A 22,045-nucleotide genomic window follows, 5' to 3' on the forward strand; every position below is an offset into this window, starting at 1 on the left:
AGGTGACTTATGCGGACTTGAGACAGCCAGGTATCCCAGAATGCATCTCGCACTAACCAGCAAGCGTCAATAGTAAAGGAGAAAACCAGCGTAATTTAAACTGTTATGTCATGATATGTAGTTTTAAGAGTTTTTCAGGCGAGAATGTACTGGTTTAAAGCTCAAATGTGTGGTTTATTGATAAAGATAGCGCCTTTCTGAAAATTTGATCTGACGTTGTCGGAGTTGTGAGATCCAGGCGATCACTGGGCGCTCAGCGCTCATGTACCCAGCCGAGAGCAGCCTTACCTCGGCTAGTCCTTCTGACGTTTGCCGCTGGCTCTGATGTCTCTGTAGCGGTTAAACATGAGATAATTAGTCATTTGTATATCTAACGGGCGACCTTTGGTCTCATGAATCTATAATTTGTTCCGTGGCAAATCGTTTTGGCTGAGGGAAAAGTGACGTTTCATAACTTTATATATTTAGGCTATTTAACTTTACCGCTGTATCCTACTAAAGCGCTAATTTTGTACGTTTGCGGGCTTTCATGTGTCTTGCACTGAGGAGAGGCTTCCGTCGGGCCACTCTGCCATAAAGCCCCGACTGGTGGAGGGCTGCAGTGATGGTTGACTTTCTACAACTTTCTCCCATCTCCCGACTGCATCTCTGGAGCTCAGCCACAGTGATCTTTGGGTTCTTCTTTACCTCTCTCACCAAGGCTCTTCTCCCCCAATAGCTCAGTTTGGCCGGACGGCCAGCTCTAGGAAGGGTTCTGGTCGTCCCAAACGTCTTCCATTTAAGGATTATGGAGGCCACTGTGCTCTTAGGAACCTTAAGTGCAGCAGACTTTTTTTGTAACCTTGGCCAGATCTGTGCCTTGCCACAATTCTGTCTCTGAGCTCTTCAGGCAGTTCCTTTGACCTCATGATTCTCATTTGCTCTGACATGCACTGTGAGCTGTAAGGTCTTATATAGACAGGTGTGTGGCTTTCCTAATCAAGTCCAATCAGTATAATCAAACACAGCTGGACTCAAATGAAGGTGTAGAACCATCTCAAGGATGATCAGAAGAAATGGACAGCACCTGAGTTAAATATATGAGTGTCACAGCAAAGGGTCTGAATACTTAGGACCATGTGATATTTCAGTTTTTCTTTTTTAATAAATCTGCAAAAATGTCAACAATTCTTTGTTTTTCTGTCAATATGGGGTGCTGTGTGTACATTAATGAGGAAAAAAAATGAACTTAAATGATTTTATCAAATGGTTGCAATATAACAAAGAGTGAAAAATTTAAGGGGGTCTGAATACTTTCCGTACCTACTGTATATATATATATATATATATATGTGTGTTTTTTTTCTTTTTTAAATAAAACGAAAAGAGGCAGAGTGGTCTTTTATAACACCACATTTCATTTTATTGTTGCCTAAAATATACATACAGAGATAACCAGAGTAGCCAGAGCGAGCTGAGTGATGTTATCAAGTATGCTGCTGTGCCATTTGCAGAATCACCGGCCTTGCGTCCTCCGTCCACCGGAGTCCGTTCTCCTGAGTCGAACTTAACAAGTTCTAACTACCAAGGACGTAAGTCCGAACTTTGCGAACTTGGTATTGAGAAACGCCTAGTGAGTGCTAGTGGAGTGCTGGTTTATATGGAGTCCATGATAAGTGCTTGCAGGTGTGTGTGATTAGAATTCCGGTGATTGAGATCGTGTGAGTGGAGTGATGGGATCTGGTGTTGTGGTGTTGGCTGGTTCTGTGACATAAAGGTGATAATGTTTTGATAACTATTTTTATTATTATTTTAAATATGGTAACAGGGTTGATAAAAGGTTTTGGTTTTTAAACTCAAAAAAATGAATATAAAAATTAAGACAAAAGTATTCATTTCAATATCATATAATCAATTTTTTTTTTTTATTATCATTGCATCTATTTTTTTTTTTTTGCAAACAGCAAAAGTAAGTTAGAAAAACAGGTCTGGGAAACTACTAACTAACTAACTAAATAAATAAATAAATTCATTCCTCATAATTAAGAAGATGTTAAAAAGATTTAAATGCTACCATGCTACTAACAATAAACTTATTGAAGTTATATATAATTATATATACACTATATTGCCAATAGTTTTGGGACGCCTGCCTTTATGTGCACATGAACTTTAATGACATCCCATTCTTAATCCGTAGGGTTTAATATAGAGTTGGCCCACCCTTTGCAGCTATTACAGCTTCAAATCTCCTGGGAAGGCTTTCCACAAGGTTTAAGAGTGTGTTTATGGGAATTTTTGACCATTCTTCTAAAAGCGCATTTGTGAGGTCAGGGACTGATGTTGGACGAGAAGGCCTGGCTCGCAGTCTCCGCTCTAATTCATCCCAAAGGTGTTCTATCAGGTTGGGGTCAGGACTCTGTGCAGGCCAGTCAAGTTCCTCCACACCAAACTTGCTCATCCATGTCTTTATGGACCTTGCTTTGTGCACTGGTGCGCAGTCATGTTGGAACAGGAAGGGGCCATCCCCAAACTGTTCCCACAAAGTTGGGAGCATGAAATTGTCCAAAATGTCTTGGTATGCTGAAGCATTAAGAGTTCCTTTCACTGGAACTAAGGGGCCAAGCCCAACCCCTAAAAAAACAACCCCACACCATAATCCCCCCTCCACCAAACTTTACACTTGGCACAATGCAGTCAGGCAAGTACCGTTCTCATGGCAACCGCCAAACCCAGACTCGTCCATCAGATTGCCAGACAGAGAAGCGTGATTCGTCACTCCAGAGAACAAGTCTCCACTGCTCTAGAGTCCAGTGGCAGCGTGCTTTACACCACTGCACCTGTGGCCATGGAAGTAATTGGAACACCTGAAATTAATGATTTGGAGGGGTGTCTCAATACTTTTGGCAATATAGTGTATATACAATAAAAAACTAAATAAAAGTTTAGATGTGACTATCTGGGACATTGGCATGGTATTTGTCACTAACATTATAAAACAACAACAACAACTTTAGTTTAGTTTTTATAATGTTAGTGACACAAATACCATGCCAATGTCCCAGCTAGTCACATCTAAACTTTTAGGCTGCCAGAATGTTATAGCCCTGTGTTTGATAATTTACCCATCAGGTCATAAACTTAAATATATTCTAAACAAATAATAACTCAGATAAAAATCATGTTTCATGCTAGGAAACTCAGTGACATGGAAACAAATGATAGCAACACTACATCAACAGAACACTAATTAACCTTCTCCCTTGCAAATCAATACATGGTACAGGCTCTTTTTAATTGAGGAGTAATTATCAGCCTGTATTCATCTGCCTAATGAAACAATGCTTTGTTTCGCCTGCAGCAAAAGGAAAAAAAAGTTAATTGAGTTCTCTTTTGTGAAGCAGACATGTGCTGCTGCTGTCTGTCTGTCTGTGTGGAGATGAAGGCTGTTCGTTGTGCACTGTTCACATTGGACACGCTCACTCTCCTCCTACTTTTAGTCCCTACCACTTTAGAATTAGAGGTTATTTTTCCTAGTCACCATGACAGCCTGCCCTTGTTTAATGGTAAAACTGTAAAACTGAGCTTGAGCAACTGATAATAAGAAATGTCCATTACTTGTTATTTAATATAGTGCAGACACTATTACACTTCTATGATAGCATGATTACATCAATAACATCTGTCATATATGCAAAGTCAAAGTGCAATGGTGCTCATAACCCATTTTCTGTCACGTGACATTTTTTAAAAAATATTATTCTATAAGAAAATAAAATGTAGGACGGGACTTGAAAATAGAAAGTGGGCATTTGTGTATTAATGATATTAAGAAAATAATAGTATATTACAATAATAATAACCAAAACTGCACAGTTTTGTAATATAAAAACAAACTATCATTAAAAAGTTTGGGCTTAGCAAGATTTTATATTATATATATATATATATATATATACACACACTTTTGTTCAGCAGGGATACATTAATTTGATCACAAGTGACACGCAGTACGTTTAAATTGTTACAAAAGATTTCTGTTCTGAATGCTGTTCTTTTGAACTTTCTATTTAATCAAAGGATAAAAAAAAAAAAAAAAGTTTCCACAAATATTGTATTAAGCAACACTTGATACACATATGATCAATTAACAGGATCAATATATTTAATAAATCAGTAAAACTTTAATATGTTTATCATGTAATTGATGACTTAATTTAACACATTAAGAGTCCTAAAAAAAAGTCCCGTTTAAAACCTCTGGAATGAATTGTTGTTTGTAAGAGAAACTAAGCATCCTGAAAACAACATGGTCTCATAGACAGTAGTTTATTTGAAATGCTTTGAGACAATTTATACAAAAAAAAAAAAAAAAAAAAGTAACGAAAGATAAAGGAAAGAACCCAAATATAAAAGGAAAGCTGGCAGCTTTAAAAGTTTCAAATACAGACATTGTTTAAATAATCTGAACAACTGCTGGAACCAGGGTGGGATGAATGATTCATGAAGGCACTATTGAGTGTACAACTAATGTTGGTTTGAGCCTTTCTTCTTTCTTTCTTTCTTTCATATCTTCTGGTAGAACACACTATAATTAGGACTGCTGAGAGGGTAGAAGTCTGTTGAGACCACGTTACCTTAAGCCAGTACTGAGCTACAAGATGATACCAGTAGTTAAGACTCAAGGAACCTGTTCTTGACTAATCAGGTCTCATACAGTAGCAGACAAAAACAGGATCATGGAGGTCATGGTCTTCAATTCAAAAGTCTCAGAGATCAGTGTAACCTCTATTTCATTATTTTAGAGTCTTCAGGAGTTGTGATGGAAAAAATGAGCAATAAAAAAGAAAGCAAGCACCAGTGGGATTCTCAAAAGTGTCTATTTTCTAAATAACTAATTTTAAACTCTACAGCTTTGAATTTCTTACAACCATTTGGTCCAATTACATAAAATATACATGTAAATACAATTTGTACAGATATGAAATCTGTTTTACCACTTTCTAACCTCTGGCTACAATACCTTTACTAAAGTCTGTAAACACTGTTTATGGCATTCTATTAAAAATCAATATACACAATGCAAGAAAGTGTTAGGAATTCACAAAACCACAGTTAGTAGTAAAATAAGGAGGTGCTCCTAATGTACCAAATGTCTGGTACAAAAAGTACCCTTTTGACCCTGTTCAAAATTCATATTTCTCAATGACTGATGGCCAAAAAGCTTCTGTCATTTTCTTTTGGAAGGCATGATGAATTATGTGATAATTTGATGTTTATGTCAAGTTTTTTCACTGCTGTGAAAGTCCATAAAAAGATACTGGGCTCAAAGTTGCTTGATACTGAGCATCGTGATCAGCACTGTGTAAAGTCTCTCTCAAAAAGAAAAGAAAAAAAAAAAAAAGAAAAAAAAAAAAAAAACACGCTCTAAAACCCTCAAGCCCTCTAGGCTAGGACCTCCAGGCATTTGTGTCCACATTCTAGATGTCCTCTTCTTCTCTTCCCAGTGAAAGTGACAGAACAGTACATGAACAGGCCAAACGACACTTGGACCATGCTAATGTATACTCTAGTTTACTTTTGGATAGATTTTCTCATAAAAGAAGTTCTGAGCCAGCAGGTAAAGCTCTCCATCTTTTTCCCTGACGCTGTGAGCGCGCACAAACTGAAACTGTTCCAGCGCAAACTCATAGAACTCGTTCTCCATCTTCCATATGTTGGACTGCTGCAGCTTTGAGATGGACTCTTTAGTAGGAGGTTTCTTCTCGCTTGTTTTCCTCAAGTGAGACTTCTTACCTGCAATTGAAGTCAAAGACATAATAAAATGCAGGTCACTCAGGAGGTTTAAATGGTTAGTATCATCAATGCTGGATCAATGTTAGAAATCATTCAATGCTGAATACCTGAATAACACTGTAACACATGAGGCGCCTTTAATGTATTGAACTTTATATGTTAAAGCACAATATGTAAGAATTTTGCAGTAAAATATCCAAAAACCACTAGGCCAGTTTTATATATTTTGTTCATTTGAGTACTTACAATATCCCAAATGTTTCCAACACTTTGTAAATCGTGAGAAAAATCGTGATTTTAACCAAGGATCTGGGACGTGTCCGGGAGTCGCCTGTCAATGGTGTCATACCCGCGTTACCCTCGGTTTCCAGTTTTATTTTGTAGAAACCATGGAAACACCAAAGATGCTTTAATATATTACATGTTTTATTAGACAAGGGAACAACTGTTTGGTTACATTTACAGACAGAAAACGAATTATTGTTATATAGCTCAACACGTTTAGTCTTATTGTTTAAACCTAGTTCTCTTGATTTTCCAAGAGTACCATGCTTTTACCATGCCTCAGAGAAAAACACTATTTTGTCAAGTAGCTAAGTAATACAGCATTTTCTCCATCATATGTTTTAAAATTAATTGCATGCCATTTATCAACACAGCCTATCAAGCATTTATTAATATGATATTCTGAAATCAATCTAGCTTACTGCATTGTGCAACAAGTGTCTCACAGCAGCCGCCGAGCGAACGCACAGAGTAACATTATAACATCATTTTCAACACAGTCAAATGTATCTAATATGATAAACAGTGCTGTGTTACCTCATACGCTTGACCGGAATCCCCCAAGATTCCATGCTCAAACTCTGCGTCATCAAGCTACGCCTTTGTTTTGAATAGGCGACCTATAGCGGCGAAAAATCTACATATTGTAGCTATAAATATGAGCTCAAAATCATAATTACAAAGTGATGCGTGTTGGAAAAAAAACTGATGTTAAGCAATTTCAATAAATAAAATGGGAAGATTTTTAGTGCTGGTAGCATTTGGTGTGTAATCTGCTCTAAAAATCTTGGTTCAAAGAAAATCCTGAGTTTTCCCACTGCTTAAATAATGTAGGCAGCAACACTTACAGTATAGGGCCCTTATGAATTTCATTCTTTCACGGAACACAAAAGGAGAAATTTTAATAATGTTTTGGTCACTCTCTTCCAAAAGATCTGACTCAGAAGAATCATTCATCCATTATTAATGTACTTCTCTCATGGACTTTCATAAATGTTTCCATTTGAACTTCTGGCTGTTTCTCTCACAAAGCTATCGTATTCAGCATTTGTGTCACACAGAAGAAATAAAGTGAGGTTTGGAATGAAAACGTTGAGTATATGTAGTAGAGCAGAATTGTTATTTTTGGTTGACCTATTCCTTTAATCCTTAGATAAAGGCCAAGTACCTGTGCGGTAGAGCTCAGTTGCTCCTCTGAAGAAACGTGGCAGTGCTGCCTCGAGCATCATGATAAAATCCTCCAGTTCCTCAGTCACTCCCACGAGCAGATACTCATTCACCAAATTATACTTGGCTTGCTCGAGAGCCCACCTACTGCCAACATTCCTGCATACACCGACAAACAACATCATTTCCAGCTCCTACATAGTTTCGAGAACAAATCAGTAAAGGGTGATTCAATCAATTTATCTAATGAGAAAGAGAGTTAAATGAAAAACAGAGTAACAGACTGCTCATATTACCCACCAGCACTCCGAGTAATGGCCACAGAAGAACGGGATCTGTAACCAAAGCTTCTCAGGAGTGCAATCAGAACCTCCTGACGACACACACTCATCAAACGTCTGAAATGCAGTCACACACATTGCATCTCAGCATTCACATGGTTAGAACATGAAATGTTACTTTTCATAATGGAGGCATTATCAAATATTCTAAGACGAAAACCTTCAAATACAATACCTTTTTGTCCCCCTGCTTTCTCCGTCTGAGACCTGGCCGATAATCATCTCCAAATCGGAGAAAATAGTAGTATGACACCAACCTCTCGATGGGGTCCCGTACAATGTTGATGTAAACCGGCTTCCCCTTGATACCAAACCTATTTGGAAAAAATTATATTAGAATTTTTTTTAATTACATTTTTTTTAATTATAAATTATATTATCAACAACAATCTGAGTGAAAAGTTGAATTTCTTAAAAATGTTAAATGTGTTTTAATGACAACTCCATAGATGTGTGCTCAATAAAAATAAAATAAAATAAAATAAAATTAATTGTGGTTTCACCAAATAAACTCCACGAATGTGTGCAAAAAGAATATAAAATAATAAATTAAAGACTTCAAATCTATAAAGATAAATGCATTTTCCAACCAGTTCAACCAGCAGTGAAAAAAAATAAAAATAAATAAATAATAATAATTTAAGAATTTCTTAACTACTTGATATATGTTCCTTTTCCTTTCATGACAGCAGCACATAAACTCCGCAAATTTGTGCAAATAAATATAAAATACAATATTCAGTGCAGCTTCAGACTGTTCCAAAATAAAGGCTTGTTCCATTTTTAACCACAAGAGGGCAGAAGCACCTAAAAGTATCTTCTCATATCGGTCAATTATGTAGCTGTCTGATGGATGTCTTTTTTAGGAACAGACAACAATGAATTTGTTGAATTATGAATGAATTTTGATAAGGCAATTACGTACAGTGATTGTTATTATGGTTTTATATTAATACAGCAAAAACTCACTTTGTGAAGTCCAAGTAGGCGACATGGCCATGGTAGAAACCTGGTTTCATTTCTCGCCAGGACGTCACGTTCCTTACAAACCTCATCTGTAAGCACAAGATAACACATTCAATTTGTCCCTGTGCACAGTTTATAAACCACCAAATTTATTTTAATGCATGTGTGATATGCCCCCATCATTCAAGCATCAACGATATCCAAATCTCAAATAACAATCTCGCACTGACGTACTGCATCTGTCACAGGCTGCTGAACAAACCAGCCAAGTGACTACTTAATACAAACCTGACACAAACACATTTCAGCAATGTTTTCTCCAAACATCCTCCCCATAGTCTCACAGCTATACTCCCCCGGGAGGGAAAAGGTTGTACCACCTGCATCGTCGACAGGCTTTGTTGAAAGCTAGACTGGATATTACCTTGGCAGAATCGCTCACAAATAACACCTTCCCTCCCTCCGCTCCAAGGCATTTTATTTTGCGGATGGCAATGACGTGAATACAAATGCAAACGTATGCTCATGATCGCAGTCCGACACAGCCACACGCTGAGCTGAATAATGTTGACACGTGTGAGGTCAAAATGATGCAGGAACGCTTTTTGTTGAAGGTAACACTTTCAACACTGCAAATAAAACAGCTGCATTTGTCAAAACCTGAGACTGATTTCCGTTAGCTGACAACACGTTCCTCTATATAGCCTAACAATACATATGATGAATAGAGAATTGCATTTCTTTGCTGCTGTCAACAAAATCTGCGCTTCATTCTTTTTTACCCCATTGTTGTTCTTTTTATCTCTCGGTTCAGCTTGTTCAACGCTGCTTGTCACACAAAGGCACAGCAGCAGTGTGGATATTGACAGTAGGCTATGAATAATGGAGGTGGAGCCAGAGATGAGACGGCTTGTTAGAGGAAGTGTGCGACAGAAACACAGGGCCGCTGTGCTGACATCACCTGGCCTGTTAGAGTGAAAATTAAGGAAATGCCATCACAATCTCATCAGTACAAACGCCCTACACCTGTGAACTCAGTCCAAACTGCACAAGGTTTCTTGTGAGTGTCTGTAAAATGTGCCAGCTGGCATATTCATAGATGTTGTCTGGCTATTTAATAATTATCTTGTGTAAGCATATTTAAAAATGAATGGCATGTTTTAAAACTCTGATCACCTGTGAGTGAGTATACTTAAAATATATTACTTTTTTTTTTTTTTTTTTTTAAATGATTAAATAACTTCAAAAGTTGGAGGTCTGTAAGATTAGTTTTAAAGAAATTAATACTTTTACTCAGCAAGGATTAATTAAATTGATCAAAAGTGACAGCAAAGATTTTTCATTGTTCAAATAATATAAATAATAGGGGTGTAACAATATATCATGTCACAGTATCAGTCAAACCAAAATTTATTCAGACACCTTGAACATTTCATTCATTAATACAGTTTATTCACTATAGTTATAAAAAAAAAAAAAAAGGTATATATAATATAATTTATAATAATGCAATGGGGGAATATTTGTGGGTCCTGATAATGCCAAATGACTTGTGTTACCAGTAAAAAGTGGCCTACATTATTTTAAATGTATATAGTCAGTGACAGAATGCAAGCATATTCGTCTAAAATAATTTTGTATTTTCAGAATCATGAATATTTTTATTCTGGTGTCACCATTGTCCTGTGCATTGGGTTACCAGCACTTGGAGTATCGCGATAATATCGTATCGTGAGTTCAGTATCGTGATATGTATCGAATCGTGACATTAAGGAATCATTAAACACCTAATAAATATTAATATGTTGCTGTTTTAAACTTTCTATTCAAAGAACAGAGAAAAAAAAAAAAAAATTATAATTTTTTTTTTTTTTTTTTTTCTCTATTCTTTGAATCACTCTAGAAATGAAAATTGGATACACTTTAGAGTAGTCAATGTGCAGCTTGTATAGCAGTACAGATTTACTGTCCTCTAAAAATAAGTCAACATACAGCCATTATTGCCTAAATAACTGGCAACAAAAGCGAGTACACCCTAAGTGAACATGTCAAAACTGTGTCCAAAGTGTCAATATTTTGTGTGAGCACCATTGATATCTAGCACTGCCTTAATCCTCCTGGGAATGGAATTCACCAGAGCTGCACAAGTTGTTGCTGGGATCCTCTTCCACTCCTCCATAATGACATCACAGAGCTGCTGGATGTTACACACATGTCGCTTCTCCACCTTCCATTTGAGGATGCCCCACGGGTGCTCAATAGGGTTCAGGTCTGGAGACATACTTGGCCACTCCATTACCTTCAACTTCAGCTTCCTCAGCAAGGCAGCTGTCATCTTGGAGGTGTGTTTGGGGTCATTATCATGCCGTTCGGCCCAGTTTCTGACGGGAGGGCATCATGTTCTGCTTCAGGATGTCACAGTACATGTTGGAATCCATGTTCCCCTCAATAAAGCGCAGCTCCCCAGTACCAGCAGCACTCATGCAGCCCCAAACCATGATGCTACCACCACCATGCTTGACTGTAGACAAGACACAATTTTCTTGGTACTCCTCACCAGGACGTCGCCACACATGCTGGACACCATCTGAGCCAAACAAGTTTATCTTAGACTTATCAGACCACAGGACATGGTTCCAGTAATTCATGCTCTTGGACAGGTTGTCTTCAGCAAACTGTTTGTGGGCTTTCTTGTGAGCCAGCTTCAGAAGAGGCTTCCTTCTGGGACGATGGCCATGCAAACCGACTTGTTGCAGTGTGCGGCGTATGGTCTGAGCACTGACAAGATGACCTCCCGCTTCTGCAACCTCTAAAGCAATGCTGGCAGCACTCATGCGTCTGTTTTTTGAAGCCAGTTTCTGCACCTGACGCACAGCACGAGGACTAAACTTCTTTAATCAACACTTGCGAGGCCTCTTCCGAGTGGAACCCGTCTTGGAAAACCTCTGTATGACCCTGGCCACTGTGCTGTAACTCAGTTTCAGGGTGTTACCAATCTTTTTATAGCCTAGGCCAACTTTGTAGAGAGCAACAATTCTAATTCTCCAATCCTCAGAGAGTTCTATGCCATGAGGTGCCATGTTGAACATCTAGTGGTCAGTATGAGAGAATTGTACTCAAAGCACCAAATTGTAACTGCTCTAATACAAGATACGCAAATTTGTATGGTCCTATCAAGCAGACAAAAACATGAACACGATGAATAGGACATGTGGCTTTGCATGGTTAAAAGACGTAGAGCTGTTATCACTTAGGGTGTACTCACTTTTGTTGACAGCTATTTTGACAATAATGGCTGTATGTTAAGTTATTTCCAGAAGACAGTAAACCTTTACTGCTATACAAGCAGCACATTGACTACTCTAAAATATATCCAAGTTTCATTTCTATATTATTGTAGAAGATATACTAAAATGGTTGGGGTGTACTCACTTTTGTGAGATACTGTATATCACAATTTCCACAAAAGAAAAGCAGAGCAACTGTTTTCAACATTGATAATAAGAAAAGTTTCTTGAGCACAAATTCAGCATATTAGAATGATTTCTGTGACACTGTAGACTGGAGTAATTATAGACTTTCTATATGTTAAAATAGAAGGCAGTTATTTTAAATTGTACTTATATTTCACAATATAAAATAATATACAATAATACTGTTTTTACTGTATTTTTGATCACTGTATCCCACAAGGCAATGCTCTGAACTTCCATTTCCAGTGTGATGAATAAATCGCAATATCTCAATGACATTCAGGGTGGTCTCACATATAGTATATTTTAAATGAACCAAATCTAGTTATGGGCTTAAAATGGGATTTAACTGAAACACAAAAAGACACTGGCTCCTTTTAGAGCAATCTGAGTTGATTTGTGGTGTTCACATATAGTAGTTACACTGTATATTGGGACTGCTTGGAGTGCTCAAACAAACTAGGTGGGAAAATGGCCTTAATCGGTTTGTTGACTCGTATAACTAGATTTGCAAAGGAACAAGAATTTTGCACACATAATTTGAATTAAAACGTTAAATGATCTCATAGTATTTACAGAAATGGCAATCATTTTGATGTAAAGCAAGCTCATGTAATAGAGATGCTACCTGGTCCTGCAGGGACATGACCGGATTGTTCTTGGTGGTGTTGATGTGGAGAACATGGAAGCGATTCTTTCCGCACAGGTCATATGCGATGTTGGTGAAGGAGGTGCTGGCAGTCTTGGGCACACGGTTATAGATGATGACCAGATCCTCAATCTCAGGCAACGCTGGAGAGTCCCGCAGGCTGTCCCGCGTCTGTCTCTGCTCCACTTCTCGCACCTCGTGTCTGGCCATGGTGCGCTCTGCAGGAAAAAGGATTTTATCTTTATTTTTATATTGCATCAAACAACAACACTTAAAATGTGAATGCGCTATTTTAGAATTTCTACAGTCGTACTTCATCAGGGTAGACAAAACCAAAACACTGTTCAGGTCATCTTTGTACACATTTTAAAAAAGTGTCTCAAACATCTCATTATGCCATGTTATGCCTGACATTTAGAAATAAATTGAGTTCATCTGACCTTAGGTTGTAATAAACATGGCATTAAAGATACAGTGTGTATTTCTTCTATTTTAAACTACTTCTATAAGCAAGATTCCAAAGGACAGCAAGCACATAACAAGACTATGCACATCCATCCATTAAATGCAGGTAGTTGGAAAACTTGTGAGAGAGAGAGAGAGAGAGAGAGAGAGAGAGAGAGAGAGAGAGAGAGAGAGAGAGAGAGAGAGAGAGAGAGAGAGAGAGAGAGAGAGAGAGAGAGAGAGAGAGAGAGAGAGAGAGAGAGAGAGAGAGAGAGAGAGAGAGAGAGAGATACACTACATCCTATAAATCTGGGGCAGCTAAAGATCTGTAAAGTTCCCAACAGGCCCTTCAGCCACCTGTTGATTTAGGTGACAGAAAACAGCAGCAGGATGAAAGGCCTGAATAATGGAGCGAGAAGAGAAAACAAAGCAAGCCCTTTCAGCAGCAGAGCGTGTTTTGCTTTATGTACACACACACACTCAAGCACGATAACTTCACTGCTGGTATTAAGATGTCAGGAGAATTCTGCACCATAAAAACCCTCAGTTTTCAGTTTCAATGTACTTTACTGGTATGACAAATAATACTACATTTATATTGTCAAAGAATTCATTATTACAAAAAACTGATCAGCTGATAATGTACTTTATCATATTTCATAGGTTTTCAGTTACATTACTACACAAGATGATATCAGTGACATTTACACAATTCCACAACTCAACTCATATGATGAACAGTTCACAAATTACAAAATCTAAAGCCTGTATATTATTTCAAAATAAGCTTCATACCTAAATAAAAACATAAATAATAAACATAAAAAGTAATAATTAAAGATAAATAATTGTCAGTTAACTGCACTGACCAAAATGTCCACATCAGTGTATTGCTAATGATAAATTATGCATATTTGCTTTAGACATGCATTCTTTCTTTAAAAAAGCAACTGCAATGTTTTTTCCATAAATAAATAAATACATTTTCAACTATTATACATCGAAGTTTGGTAGCCGTTTCCAATCTTCAAAACTTCGCACAAAAGGAAGGCACATTGTTCCAGAAGCTCAATGTGTGTCCCAAGGGAAGGACAGTGTGTCACCAATGAGTTCTATATTTTAGCCTATCAATCTGTTCCTTTCTGACCAAACTGTTAAAGGCTGTGCGGTCCGAGCTGGACACCCTCTACCATATAAACTCAGCACTGCTCACAATTCTTCAGTGCCCTGGAGGTGCTTTCAAAAGACACCAGTCTCATAAGGGACCAACACTCAACAACAAAACAAGAATTCTCTTGCGGTTCACATGGAGCCAAGAGGGTTCAAGATGAAAACACCAAACAGTACAGTTCTATTTACAATACCATTTCCCTAAAAAAAAAATGAAACAAAAAAAAACTATTACCATCTGATGCATAACGCATTCACATGGGGCATCGTCGTTAACGCTTCTCGTTTACTTTGAATGGGTGACGTCATACGTTGCCGAACTGAATTGTAGGTTCCGTCACGTCGCTTCACTCGCGTTGCAAGTGGCAGAAGTTGAAGATTTCTCAACTTTTCAAGTGCCAACGCAGGCGTCAGCCAATCAGATCGCTTTATGCAAACACTCTAGAGCAGTCGCTAGCCAATTGCATTCATGCAACACCAGAAAGTAATGTGATTGGCTGTTATCACTATAACGGTCGTGTCAACACAAGCTTCAGACACGCCCTCTGTCAAGCGTTAACGCCGACGCCCCGTGTGAATGCAGCTTCACTGTGCCAAGAGAACACAAAAAGTAAAATTAATTAAAATAATTTAATATTTAGTTAATAATTTAAAATAGTTAAAGGGTTGGTTCACCCAAAAATGAAAATTGTCAACATTTACACATTTTGTTCCAAACCTGTATTTCTCTTCTTCTGTGGAACACACAAGATATTTTGAACAATGTTGGTAACCAAAAAGTTTCAGTTCCCAATGACTTACAATGTATTTGCTGTCCATAAAATGGAAGCCAATCAGAACCAAAACTGTTTGGTTACTAACATTCTTCAAAATATCTTATTTTGCGTTCCATAGCAGAAAGTCAAACAAGTTTGGAATGACAGGAGAGTTAGTAAATGATGACAGAACTTTAATTTTTGGGTGGACTAACCTTTAAAATATTCCTATTTTAATAGATTAAAACAGCATATCTTCTGAAGTGTAAATAAACTAAATAAAGTGGAATTTTACGCTCCATGTGCTAATAACCGAAATCAGCAATCCTGCAAAACAAAAGCCAAGCAAAAAAATAATGAAATCTTTCCCCAGTCATCGCACTGTATCATACGCTCATTTTCCACACAGCAATTACACAAAACTCAGTTTGCTAATAGACTCATCAGTCTTCAACAGTGCACGCCTACCAGTGCATAAAATAAGCCACTTAAAATATTGATCAAGTCTTAACAAGCCTCTATGCATCAGCCATACTGCTCTAAAGAATCCACCGCAGAGGACCCTAACCACATTCAGCCTGACATCCCATCTACACGACCAAACTAGGACACTTCCTTCAATCAACAGAGCCGTCTACACTGTGATCGACACAAAACACCAAAACTAGAATGTTCCCCTAACACATCCTCATGTGACACTGAAGACTGGAGTAATGGCTGCTAAAAATGCAGCTTTTCCATCACAGGAAAAATGACATTTTAAAATAGATTAACAATTATTTGTTTGATTGTACTAACATTTTGCAATATTACCATTTTACTGTATTTTTGATCAAAGACTTTAAACATTAAAAAAAAAAAAAAAAAAAAAAAAAAACTTACCAACTTTAGAACTGTAGTGTATAATTATACTATATATAATTATGTATTATGTTTTGATTACTATACTTCTATGTATTACATATGTGCAACTGTTTAAAATAAATATTTAAATGTATATTAAACATTAAACGTGGAGAAAAAAAAAAAAAAAGGATTAATTGTGGAAGTTCGAATATACTATGACCAATCCATGAGAAAAACCATATGGATGCTGCCATGGAAGACAAAAAATACATAAATGTGTTTTACAATGTGCAAGTGCATTGAGGGTGTGACAGAGCACTTGTCCACACACTTTCGATATAATCATAATATCATTTTATAATACAGATTTTTTTTTTTATAGTATAGAGTAATATTAAATTAGAGAACAGAGAGAACAGTACTTGCCTGACTGCTTTGTGCCAAGTGTAAAGTTTGGTGGAGGGGGAATCATGGTGTGGGGTTGTTTTTCAGGGGTTGGCCTTGCCCCTTTAGTTCCAGTGAAAGGAACTCTTAATGCTTCAACATACCACGACATTTTGGACAATTTCATGCTCCCAACATTGTGGGAACAGTTTGGGGATGGCCCCTTCCTGTTCCAACATGACTGTGCACCAGTGCACAAAGCAAGGTCCATAAAGACATGGATGAGCGAGTTTGGTGTGGAGGAACTTGACTGGCCTGCACAGAGTCCTGACCTCAACCCGATAGAACACCTTGGGGATGAATTAGAGCAGAGACTGCAAGCCAGGCCTTCTCACCAACATCACAAATGCGCTTCTAGAAGAATGGTCAAAAATTCCCATAAACACACTCCTAAACCTTGTGGAAAGCCTTCCCAGAAGAGTTGAGGCTGTTAAAGCTGCAAAGGGTGGGCCAACTCCATATTAAACCCTACGGATTCAGAATGGGATATCATTAAAGTTCATGTGCGCATAAAGGCAGGCATCCCAAAACTTTTGGCAATATAGTGTATGTATGAGATCTGCACCATCTCCTTTACTAAGGCGGGACTTTTATTTTGACGGGTTCTCGTCTACGGAGCTATACGGGTAATGGAGAGCATGCAGTTCCTTAGAGATATTTTGCAGATTTAAAGTTTGTCATAGGATTATGCAACAGTCATTATACAACTCAGTGCCTTCACGCAGTTAGTTAATAAACTATCGGTTTGTTATATCGGCCTTTTTTCTGCTATAGCCGATATGCCGATGGTTGTAAATTGAGCAAAAATCGGCCGATAAATATCAGCGGCCGATACATCGGTGCATCCCTAAAAATAAAGTGTTACCCTACAAACAATTATTAATATTTTGTATATGCTGTTTTTGACCATGAAATAGCGTGTACTGCATGAAAGAAACAAAAGTTTATAATCATTATAAAATCATATACAAAAAGATTATAATGGCAACATTTAGTTTTATGCTATTTGTTCTCAGCAGAGCTCAGCTGTACAGCAGTGAAAAACGCATCATAGATAGAAGGCTGCGGGTGTAACAGGCAAGAAGTGATGAACCCTGAAACTCGAGCTGTGTGTTTGTCCTCTGCAGCACTAACAGAAGGCTGAATCTGCTCATAATGGAGAGGGATGGAGATGGCTCAGTCGTGTCATTGCGCATAGCGTCCATTACAGCTTCACAGCAATCCAACTCCCTCCAGCTTCTTTACATAATCACAGCAGGAATGCATTTCTCTCACTCATGCATCTTACAGTTTTCACCAATCTGATGGAGGGGAAAAGCTCAGCCCTTCTCTCAGCAAAAGTACAGAGGGAGAGGCTAGCAGGCACGGTTGCATTGCTCGTCTTAATTAGTAAAACAGCCTGCTTGTTCCTGACACACAACACCTTTCCAGGTGATTAGGCCTTTGATGGTGTTAAGAGGAGGATGCATAATTACAAGTGATGCTGTTTGAGGTGTTTTTGCTTTTGTAATGCAACCAAGGTCTGATGGGAGCTCATTAAAGTCTACGAGCATCTCTCGCTCTTTCTGGTTTCCGCTCTGCACAGTAGAGGGCAGCATCCTGCTACCAGGTAGCCGTGTAATTGGCAGGGGTTCTGGGAGGGCTTTTCCTCATGGGGAGGCTCAGCAGGTTTCCTGGAGGTGTTTCATCCACTAATTAGATGCTACATAGCACTGATCAACTGCTGTCCACACCTCTATATCAGTAACCTTATCTGATGGGGAGACAAAAATAAAATTGACTTTTTGTTTAAAAGGATGTCGTACTGATCCTGTTATTAGTGTAAATTATAGTGCGGTGCAGTGTCACTTTTTTTTTTTTTTTTTTGGCAAACTCAGAAATTACCATTATCACCCACAAATTTGCCAAACAACGACAAATGTGACCGCTGTATGTAATGTGTGCATACCGAATTTTAGGAGGTAGTGGGACCTAGACTGAAAGCCTAGGGTGTAGATTCCAACCCTGCAAGCTTCAAGATACATGAACAACCACAATGTGCTTACTTGAAGGGATAGTTCACCCAAAAATAAACATCCTGTCATCATTTACTCACCCTCATGGCGTTACTTGTCATGCCGTATGATTTACTTTCTTCTCCCTGCTGAAAAATCCAGCTAAAACCAGCCTAAGCTGGTCATGCTGGTTTTAGCTGGTCTCCCAGCCTGGTCATATCTGGTTTTAGAGGGATTTTGGTTAGCTAGGAGACTGGGAGACCAGCTTAAACCAGCTGAACACCAGCTAACCCAGGCTGGGAGACCAGCTTCACCAGCTAATCCAGGCTGGGAGACCAGCTAAAACCAGCTACTTCCAGCTTAAACCAGCTAAGACCAGCCAGCCAGTTTAGGCTGGTTTTAGCTGAATTTTTTAGCAGGGGTGTGAAATACAAAAGAAGATATTTTGTAGAATGTTGGGAACCAAACAACACTGAAGCCCATAGTGCGGTGCAGGAATGACATTTTTGTAGGCCAAAGCCCAGAAATGAGTTAGTATTTTAGCACTTCCGGTTTCATTGTCCTGAAGTCAGTGGGGTTTTTTTTAATGGGTTTTTGGTTTAATGTTTGAAGTAAGATCTGTTGTGAACAAGCTCAAGATATTTTCATGTTTTTCATCAGTAATACCCTACTGTAATTTTTTTTAAAAAAGCTTTTACTTGTATTGTAAAAAGCGGTTGTTAACAAGTGGCTAAATGGGACATTAAACATCATCAGCCGAACAGGTAAATTCATTCAACTAGTCCAATTTCACAGCCTGATTGTGTCACGATTTTTCAAACTATTATCAAACTTTTTAGGAAAAACAAAGACTGAAAAATTTGTCAGAAGATTAGTGATGGTGATGCTGAAGTCATGCGACCATGATGTAGTTAATTTATAGCTTACGTTTAGCTTTTGACTTCTGCCGATTGTATGCGAACTTCCAGGTTGGCCTACAAAAATACGCCATCACTGCAGCACTCTATGGACTCTCATTCTTGGGTGAACTATCCCTTTAAGCCCTTAAGCTCTTGTAATAATTGTTAAGTAAATCACTTCATCCTTCTATTATAAAAACATCACAATTTACTCAACTTGTTAAAAACCTACAAGACCTTAAAAACCTCTTTCTTTCATTTTAGCACAAAATGATACACTTGGTAGAATGTTCAGGCTGCACTTTTTATAGTTTTTATATAATTATCCATGCCAAGTTGGAGATATGCCAATGAGATATGGCAAATGTTTCAGCAAAAACGGCTTACATTTTAGTTAGTTTTTCCACATAAAACTCATATGCAAGTCCTATGTATTACTTTTATGGCACTTTGTTTTTCCTGGAATCCACATGCTTTTATTATGTGAAAAAGAGCAGCTTAAACGTCTTCAAAATTTGAGTAAATAATAACATAATTATTGTTTTATTTTTTAGGGTTTTAATGAATAGATTAGCATTTATGAGACTAAATCTAAACTGTTTGGACTGCTTTATGGTTAGTTTATGGAGGGCCACTTAAACATTCTTTTCCGATAAAAACAAACAAAGAAAATAATGCCTATATATGTCCACCAACCCTGCCTGAATGCTTATCTGTAAAACTCATATTGTGTCAAGTTCATGATCTCCAGCAGGTGGCGCTTATCTGGAATTAACTGGCAGTCAGAGCATCAATGTTGTGTGGGTATTCTGTAGGTAAATCTAAAATCTTTCAAATAGAGCTACATATCACTACAGCAAGTAATCTTCAAACAATCTTTACATGTAATCTTCAAACAATCTTTACATGTAATCTTCAAGGAATGAACATGTTACGAGATAAGAAAGGGGTCAGAACAGTCATGCTTGGTGGAGGACAGGAAGAGAGATCTGTTAACTTATTTTGATATCTACACCTTCTCCAATAAGTGTATATCCTTTCAGTTTAATAGTGACTGAAATTCTTTTCCATCTCCCTGCCAGCTATGCCCTATTCCTTACCTTTATTATTATCCTAATCCAGTGCCTCTCTTCAGAAGAAAAAGCTCCAGAGTAGTCATTGGTTTATATGTAGCTAAGGTTGAAAAGCTTCCGCTATCAGGCATTTATCTGCTGGAATTCTAGACTTTGTTGCTATTCTCATGAGGCAGAACTGAACTACAGCATTGAAGTTCATCTCAATTCCAGGAGCAGCAGGAAGAACACTCATGTGTGCTTGGAATAAGAGGTATGTGATCAGTAGAGCAGAGCTCTCATCTCTGAGCGATGACAGCAGTCTTTAAATGTGTATAAGCACGTCTGCACATGTGAGGACAGTTTCTCTGTCGGGTTTGAAGCTCATTCAAACATGAGAAAAAACAGAAAGTTTCCTGCTTGAAAATGGAAAACAAACCTACCGTAACACATTTACTGTGACTAAATCAGCTTTTTTTCTGATCATCTCAATATACAGTGTTAGGAAATACAGTTGAAGAAGAATTACAGTTGGAGTGCGACTTAAAAAATGAAATGAAGGAATCAATTAATTTATTAATAAAAACATGTGAACAATCAGACATTTAAAACAGTATATTTAATTTGTAAAAAACACTTTTTTAATGCAACATGCAAATTGATTTAAAAAAAAAAAAAAGGAATTTGTAAATAAGTATATAAAAACTACATAAACATTATAATGACCAATTTAAGGTTACATTTAGCAACATTAAAAAACATTTTAAATATAAATATCTATTTGACAAAAGGTAATTTTGAATTATAAACTCATGTTTGGTTCCATTTTATTATTTCAACAAAGACATTTAAAATATCATTAGGTTATTTAAGAAGACTGTATGTGCCTATACTATTGTTTATAGATCAGAAAACCATAATTTGACCAAATTATGCAGAAACGTCATGCATATTTTTCCTGCAAATTTTTGTTTAAAAATAAAGGTAGTGTAAGCAATTTCGGAGAGGACTGGCAATAGCAAGCTAGCTTTGAAAGCATAAGATCCAATCCTCCCTTTATAGCGTTTTCAAAAGCCACGCCTCCTTCAAAACACATAAACGCAGATTCTGCAAAGCGTCACGAGACGAAAATTTCCTCATGTCTCGAAGCACATAACATTTCAATAATAATGAGCGTAAACAACTTACAGAGTTCTTACTTGGACCACCTGACTGCTGCAGATTCATTTCGGCGTTGACACAGAAATGCATAAATCCGAGTCTGAGGATGTGAACAGCTCCGGGTAGAATGTCACGGGTTGCCATCATGTAATTACAGTGACATGGCGTGAACACAGCATAAGCTCGTTGTTTTGGTTCAGGAGGAACTGTAAAAAATGGCTGCTGTTTGTTGTGGCACTCGGTGGCTGTCTACAACTCTGCATAGCCTTACGGAGCGCGCTGATGACGTGTGATGTCTGCGCGAGCAAGGTGCGTGGAGGTATGAAAATACATATATTGATAGGCAGGAAGGACATTGTGTCATTGCATTCAGACCGAATGTAATGATTGGATGAACATTTTGGTCCTGACACTTCCAAAGAAGATATATGTACATACTTTAATATTTAGACCACTTCTATTATTGCTTGCCATCAGGATGTGAAGAGAGTTTCAACCAGTATAATAAAAAAAGTGTTTATAAAAAATATTACCTATCCTACCTTTAAGCAGAATCCATACTCAACTGTTCAAAGAAAAAAAAAAAATGCAGGAAGTCATCAGAGTCGAATAGAACTGCATGAT

General features: G+C 37.7%; 1 protein-coding gene across 2 annotated transcripts in view; it reads right to left on the reverse strand.

Annotated features, from left to right (window-relative positions):
* Positions 1-3,889: 3,889 nt before the first annotated feature.
* Positions 3,890-22,045, reverse strand: part of hs2st1b (heparan sulfate 2-O-sulfotransferase 1b) — a 72,264-nt gene continuing 54,108 nt past the window's right edge. For both annotated transcript variants that reach the window (XM_051897528.1, XM_051897529.1), the window contains 6 exons: positions 12,636-12,874; positions 8,538-8,623; positions 7,744-7,882; positions 7,528-7,625; positions 7,229-7,386; positions 3,890-5,775 (listed from right to left, as the gene is read on the reverse strand). In XM_051897528.1, coding sequence (XP_051753488.1) covers positions 5,549-5,775; positions 7,229-7,386; positions 7,528-7,625; positions 7,744-7,882; positions 8,538-8,623; positions 12,636-12,874 — 947 coding nt within the window. In that variant the 3' untranslated portion in view covers positions 3,890-5,548. The remainder of the gene's footprint in view (positions 5,776-7,228; positions 7,387-7,527; positions 7,626-7,743; positions 7,883-8,537; positions 8,624-12,635; positions 12,875-22,045) is intronic.

This window comes from Ctenopharyngodon idella, chromosome 6 (genome assembly GCF_019924925.1).
Source record: "Ctenopharyngodon idella isolate HZGC_01 chromosome 6, HZGC01, whole genome shotgun sequence".
Lineage (NCBI taxonomy): Eukaryota > Metazoa > Chordata > Actinopteri > Cypriniformes > Xenocyprididae > Ctenopharyngodon > Ctenopharyngodon idella.